General features: G+C 47.4%; 1 protein-coding gene across 2 annotated transcripts; it reads right to left on the reverse strand.

Annotated features, from left to right (window-relative positions):
- Window positions 1-486: 486 nt before the first annotated feature.
- Window positions 487-6,506, reverse strand: ZNF346 (zinc finger protein 346). Of its 2 annotated transcripts, XM_010018290.1 has the most exons (5): window positions 6,352-6,382; window positions 5,772-5,775; window positions 4,640-4,876; window positions 2,080-2,173; window positions 487-795 (listed from the first exon to the last, which is right to left on the reverse strand). In XM_010018290.1, exons 3-5 carry the CDS (start codon window positions 4,872-4,874, stop codon window positions 690-692), a joined length of 435 nt encoding a protein of 144 aa, XP_010016592.1. In that variant the 5' UTR covers window positions 4,875-4,876; window positions 5,772-5,775; window positions 6,352-6,382; the 3' UTR covers window positions 487-689. The 2 variants fall into 2 exon arrangements, with proteins under 2 accessions (XP_010016592.1, XP_010016591.1); XM_010018289.1 differs by lacking the exon at window positions 5,772-5,775 and having other exon boundaries at window positions 500-795; window positions 4,640-4,879; window positions 6,352-6,506.
- Window positions 6,507-7,380: the final 874 nt, after the last annotated feature.

Below are 7,380 nucleotides of genomic sequence, written 5' to 3' on the forward strand. Positions count from 1 at the left end.
GGCTGGGGATAGCCAGAAGCTCTAACCCCTCTCACAGCCCTATGCTCCCACCAGCAGCAGCTTACACACCAGAAGTTGCCACTACATGCAAGACAGACCCAAACAACCCAGCTCCAGAACCAGTGGCTGCAAAAGGCTCTGATGGCAATCGGTGGCTCATGAAACCCTGCACACAAACCTGACTGAAGGAGGCACGAATGAGATGCCACACTGGTTATTTCCTACTTTAGCCTGTACAAAGCCAGGCATCCTGCACCGTGTCCCATCCACGCCGCGTAAGCGCTGCTCACTAGTCTAGCTCCTCTCCTCCAGCAAAAGCCACCTCTGAGCAAGGGATGCTGCCCTCCAGGTGCAGGAATTGATTATTTGCTCTGGTGAGGGAGGAGGTGGCCACTACCAGCCTGCTGCCAAACCCTCCTTTTACCAGGTACACACTTCCTCTCACACCGCACCCACCTTCACAGGAAGCAATTACACAATGAAAACTACTCTAAGGGAGTGAAGTATTTGCTGTCTAGCAAGTCTCTTCCAGCTGGATCCTTTTCCTGACAGATTCAGTCCCTGTTATGCTCAACGGGTGCATACAGGAGGGTAGGGCTTTGCTTATCCAGAGGGATAATGAAACCATTGTGGGCTGGCAAAGGATGTGCATTCTTGGGCCACCAACAAGAACAGTGCTGCAACTTGCTCTAGAAGTCTTGGCTGAAATAACTGTAGCCTCCTGGGGCAGTTGACTCTTCCCGGACATACTGCTGTGGCGGGAACGGTCCAACAACCGACACTGCTCCTGGCATCCTGGACATTGAATGGAGCAAGAGGAAGAGAAGGGAAAAAAGGAGAAAATGTCAGAAGTGCTCTGGAACCTGCCAGCTGCAATCACTGCTCAGCAGCCAAGTCAACAACTTGCCAGAAACAGCTTCCAAGTGCTTCCTTGCCCTCCGTGCCTGTGTGTAAACAGACACCTTTAGCATGGCGGAATTAGCTACCGCACAGTGTGAGGACTGTTAAAGAACTTCCATTACAGAGCAAGTGTCCTGCCTCTCTTCAGGCTGCAGGAGCTGGCCTGGAGCAGGGTCAAATGGCTGGATCCAAAAGCAGTGTTCTGAAAGGGAGTTGTACGGCTGCAGAAACTCAGACAACATCCATGTCCTTAAACAGAACATTTATGTGTGCGTGTTGGGAACATCCTCAATGTTATCTGTCTAGAACGGGATACTTGCTACTCACTGATCCAGTTGTGACATTCAAAAGCCAAAACTTTCCTGGGCTGACAGATGGAGCATGTGTCTTCCAATCAAGTACTCCAGAGAGCCAAGGCAGCATAGCGCTGTTATTCCATTGACAGGCAACAAGAGATCCCAGTTTTCCTCCTGTCCTCTCTGGGAAATTTGGCTAGGACTCTGTCCTCACTTCAGGTAGGATTTTCCTAATACCTCTTTCATCCAAGCTCCTCTCTAACCAACCCAAGCTCATTACTGAGCCTCTTTTAGCAAAGGGTTTGAAATTAGAGATCTGAACTTTGACAGTGTCCAGAACGAATATTTTTTGTATTAATCATCTGGCAGCCTAATATTTCTTTTTTTATTAATAATATATGCAGGGATGCCATTATTTAACTCGCCAGCTGTGAGAGCAAGCTCAGGAATATAGTCTTGGTTTCTGGAGCATGCTGACTACATGCCAAATTTTAAGATGAGCAACCCCAAGAGAGATTAGAATGGCAAAAAGATCCCCCCTGAGCCAGGCTTTAATTAAATTAAAGCCTCAGTTGTTAGAGAAACCGTGCTTAATGGGTGTCAGGCTGAACACACTCCCTACAAAGGTCCACACTGTGCTGAGATATAAAGAACTAAAATCAGCTGCAGGGCACTTCTACTTCAGCAGCATCCCAGAGCTGTCTGCAGAGGGAGCTGCCGAAGTGAATCGGCTTCGGGACAAACAGCACTGGCTTGCACCATCCCTGTTGTTCTGCTTACAAATCAGATGGGATATGCATTGAAAACTGCATTTTAAGTTATATTTAAGCCACTGATTTGAACAGCAAGGCTGGAAACACTCTTATTCAAGAATGTTACTTACTGATTCTTGTGTTTGAAGCCACTGATGTGAGCTTGGTACTGCTCTATGGAGTTCAGTACTATGTTACACGTGCTGCAGGGGTACCCCTTCCCAGCTGAAAGAGACAGCAGTGTTAGCACACAGCTAGCCAACAGCTTGGTGCCTGAGTTAGAAACAAGTGAGATAATCAATCACCTGATGTGTTAAACAACTGCTAAACAAAGACAAATAGCAAATCAAGAGCCTGACTAGGTGGGGATGTCACTGAATCCCACTACCCCACCTTACAGCCAGTCACTGCAAGAGATTCCCTAAACCAAAAAAGTTTTCCTGGTCAGTACATGGGTTTCGTTATCTATAAAAGCAAAGACATGTTTCCTGTAAACAGTTCAGAGTATCAGACATAGTAAAAGTCTCAGCATTAGGACACCAAAGCTGATGTTATACTGTCTTTCAACAACATTTATCTCCCAAATTCCCACTCCTCCTGACCTGTACGTCTTATAATAGAAAATGATGGAGATAATTTGTAAGCTTGTAGTATTTAAAAAAAAAAAAAAGCAGCCAGCAGAGATTACACACAATGTCCAGTTCCACAACGCAGCATTCTGCTAAGCCTTGCTGAGGTGCCAACTGAGAATATTAAGCTCTCTCCTCAAGCAGTTTGGTTACACCCTGAGTATCAGTTAACTGCCCCCCCCCCCCAAAAAAAAAAAAAGTTTCCAACAATAGTTGTACCAGACAGATCAATGGTTTTGTGTAACATGACAACTCCAGCTGGAATTAAAGTTCAGGAGGTCACAGATACCAAACAGGCAAGCATGGCAGCACAGCTCAGCACAGAAGTCTGGAACAGGAAAATCCTGGCAGTTGTCCTCAAGACATTAAGTGCTCCTGTATCTGGGCTCACTGGGGAAGAGGTCTTGCCTGTCTCACAAGGAAAACACTTCCTTAAGGTGAAAGAGGAGACTCACCCCAGGGGTGTAGAGCAGCATAATCACTGAGTGAAAAGCACAGCACACGATGTAGCAGTTATTTCCCCACTCATCTGCTACACCTCAGGAAGGTTTCAGACTCCAGTGAGACATCCAGCTCTCAAAACAGAGCTGGACTTGGGCAGGTAAGGCTGGAGGAGCTGTTACAGCCCTTGCATCTGTCTCCCTGCACAATCGAGGTCAGGATCTCTCTGTTGTAAATCTGCCAAACAGGAGTGTGCACAAAGTTGTCTAAATTGCCCCCCTGCACCCCAAACAGGCAGTTCCTAGAGGAGCTTTAAGCAAACACCTTGGTGTTGTGCTACAAAGAACTCGGCTTTACCTGCTGCCAGCCAGGTCCCAGAAGAGAGTTTAGGGACAGGCATGGCTGTTAGGACCCAGAGGTGGGCAGAGAGAGCAGAAGAAAACACCTCTGACTGCAGCCATTCACATCCAAGCAGACTTAACTCTGAAACCTCTCTTGAATGGCTCAAGGTCCATGGAGGTGCGTCCTCAGGTAGTGGGGTTCTGCTGGCACTTGATGGGACACATCAATCAGGCAGGTGAGGACACTGCCCACCTGCCTGGGCTGCGGTCTGCCACTGTCAGCACCTGACTCACGCTGATTGGAACCATTCATCAGAGCTCACTAATTAGGTGAAGAGCAGATGGGTACCGCTGGAGAGTGAGCACCTTCCACCTCCCACATGACTACACGAGGTGGGAGAGAATATTACTTGGATAATTGAGCCTCATTTCTCATAAGTGCTACCGGTATCTAAAGGTGGCCTGCAAAGAATTAGAATTATTAATCTTCTGCTTGTATGGGTTTTTACAACAGAGAATGAAGCCCTCAAAGAAGATTTAAAGATGATATGGCTGCTTATTATTTACCTCAAGCATCCAGCAGGTACTAGACTTCCTAGCCCAACAGAAGGCTGCTGGGAGGAACAAGGGAGTTTACTGTGAGCTCCTAACGCTTTCACTGGCTTTCATTGTGTAGAAGTGCTCATAAGCAGCAGATCATAAACCAAATGAGTTTTAACTGTCTGCCTAAAGTTCCTCCTTAATAGCTCTTTTTATTTTTTCCCCCCACATTAAGTTGCATTAGTTCATCAGATGAAGTGCCCACACAGAGGCAGAAAAGCATCCAGGGAGAAATCTCTCTGTCTTTCATGTGCTTTGAAGCACCAGGTGCAGTTAAACCTATTTCTTCCATCTTTGGCTAATTCCCTTCGAAGATGTTTTTTGAAGCATCAAATGCCACTTTTATCTTTCCATTTTGGATGCAATCACCTAGCTGGAAACAGCACTGGCCAAAATCCCTGGATTATCCACACAGAAAATAAGAAGGACACATCTCTGATTAGACAACATTGCAAAATATAGCCCAAAGCTTGTCACAAGTAGCTACAGTGTAAAACCTCTCTTGCTGCCAGGGGGTTAGAACATCAACCAAATCAATCTTAGTGCATATAATCAAGATCCTCATCATGAGCAATTCTCCCCTGCTCCCTCCACTCAGACTCTCATCCAAAGACCTGTCAGATGCATACTGCTGCTCTCCAACTATTCACCTATTTATTCTCTGCCTGCTGAGAACTCACCCATGAAGGACGATGCCGGTGCATCAGGGGTTCGGCCATAGTGCGCCATCAGCTTGTGTTTGGTCTCTTGTTTTCTGTGCTTTTTGCCTACGTAATGCTGTTTTGCCATAAGGGGGTTGTTGAAAGTGGCATGGCAGAGGCTACAGAACTTGTCTGGGTCAGTAATGTCCTTGTTCTCTTCGTTAGAAGACACGGTAGAGGTGGAGAGTGCAGCAGGATGTTTCTGTGGGGGCATCGCTTCTGTAGGTTGAATCCAAACTCTTGGTCAGCCACGGAACTCAGGGTAAAGAACAGTCACATTACTTCCCTAAAACCCACCTTAAAAAAAAATAGCCCACTACACCTAAAACCCAAACCCAGACAGAGAATCTAAGGTCTCTAGATAAATACACATTGCTCCTACCTCTTCCCTTAACACTGCAGAACTGAATGGCACACGGTAAGACAAGTCAGAGTAGGCCAGGAAAACTTCTAGGGTCAAAAAACCCAAAAGATTTGCATATTTCTCCTTAACATAAGCATGGCTGTATTCAAGAAACCATGGATATGAAGGAGTTTCCACCTTCTATTACCACCACCTAGGTAGAATACGGGTACCAGTCCCAAGCAGCAAAGGCAAGAATGTTTTGGGAAACATGGTGCAACTGCAGGACTTGATACCGAGCCACGAGGAGTCTTGCCTGAGAAATAGCATGAATGGGCCAGGTCTGACACAGTGAATCCACATGGATAAGTGGCTCTTCCGTCTGATGGAGAAACCTGCACCCTCTCATTACAAGGTACCAAAGACCAGAACAAGGAGACTTCTAAGGGTCAGAGAGCTCCTCTCATGCCAAAATGGAAGGTACGCACTAGGGTGCTCATGTGTACATCCTCCCCTTCCTGAAGGCTCTGCTCATTTCCATGGGCCATCCTGACCCCAGAGGTGGCTTCACTGTGCACACACAAAGCAAAGTCATGAGGACACCCCGGGACGGACAGCTTCTGCCTGGAAGATCCCAGCTCGGAGCTAGCACAAGCTGCCATCCTCAGGTGTGGCTGTGTTTTGCCTCTGTCCTGACCAGCTACAGCACCCCAAGCTCTTGGCTGACCTCCCGCCCTGGACAGAGGTCTCCCTTCCCATCCTTTTGGCTTTTCTGTCTGGGACACACAGGGAGCTGCACTGGGTCAGGCTCGAGGTCTGCCTGGACTGTATCACATCATGAGCAGTCAGCAGTAGGTGCCGTGGGAAAAACACAAGGCCAGGACAAGCACGTACTGATGTTTCCCAGTTACACTCTCCCAGTCCCCAGCTATCTGCAGCTCACAAGTTTTTGAGGCTCAGAAGCTACATCTTTGTAGCTGATCAGGCCTGATGAATTTGCTGTATCCGAGTTTCACCCATCACTTCACTCTCTGTAAACTTTTAGTGAGCACTGTAACCTGTGACAGGCATTTCGACACAGAGGGATGGGTACAACACTGCCACAAGCTACATTTCTCCTCAACAAAGCAACACAAAACAACACACAAGGTTCTGCTAACGCCAGCCCATCAAGCAGGCTGCCGAGAGGCCAAGTCTCCGGAGGTGTACTGCTGGCTCACTCTGCTTCATAATAAAGAGTGCACACATCCTCACAAGAGCTTACACTTGGGGTCCAATGAACCTCTTGACTTTTATATTGCTTGAACAGCCCCTCGGTACAATCTGCAGGCGCCGCAGACAGTCATACCTTCCAGTCTGGGGGACTGCTGCTTCATGTTCTTGGCATGAGTCTTGCCCAAGTAATGAGACGTTGCCACGGCTGGCGACGAGAAGGGCATGTTGCAGATGGGACAACACTTGTTCCTGTCTTCCCCGTTGCTGCCTTCTTGCTTGCTGTCCTGTGCACATAGAACCGTGGAGGGGCTGAGACTGGGAGGGATTTCTGCAGGTCACCTCATCCAACCTTCTTGTGCTAAGAAGAAACACTAAGGTTTGGGGTCTAAATAAACAAGGTAATCAGAGACACTGGTGTTAAGTTGAAGAAGTGTGACTGAGCAGGATGGGTTAAGGATAAAGTTAAGTTTGTGGCTGCTAGAATTGGAACAGGCAGCCTTTTACTCTGCGAGGTGTGAACTGAGCAACACAACCACCACTATCAGTTGGGTCATCTGCAACACGACGCCGGCAGAGCAGGCGGCAGCAGTCATTTCTAAGCCCAACACTATGTGTGAAGGCATCTGCCTTTATTCCCCCCCAACTCCCCCTCCGCAAACGTTGGGCAGTTAGGGATTAAAGCTGAAGCAATCATAAAAGTAGAATCTGTTTCTCAAATGAGTCACAGGGCAGACAGATGGCCAAGTGGAATGTGGTGTCTTTACTGACCAACAGGCTCCAGCTACTGGCCAAGGAAACCTACATAAGTATAAACCAGATCGCTCTGGAAGGAGAGTTCCAGTAGATGGTCAACCCAACGCGCTCTCGTGACAGCAAAGGTTATGCAATGACACTCCTGACAAACTGCTGCTCTTATTTGCTCTTCCTTGTCCTTTTGAGCAAGACTATCAATAAAAGGCAACGAGTGTTTGTTTAAATGGGAAAGACATACTCACAGAGACTATTTAAATGGGAAGAGCAGCAGGAACTGTGCTTGCTGGGACAAGGCCCAGCAACACACATAGCACTGATCTCTTCACTTATCACAGTTCCCTTTCCAAGAGTGTTTTCATAGTCATAAGATGGTTTGCATTAAAAGGACCTTAAAGCTCATCCAGTTCCA

Source organism: Nestor notabilis, unplaced genomic scaffold (assembly GCF_000696875.1).
Source record: "Nestor notabilis isolate BGI_N333 unplaced genomic scaffold, ASM69687v1 scaffold22517, whole genome shotgun sequence".
Taxonomy (NCBI): domain Eukaryota; kingdom Metazoa; phylum Chordata; class Aves; order Psittaciformes; family Psittacidae; genus Nestor; species Nestor notabilis.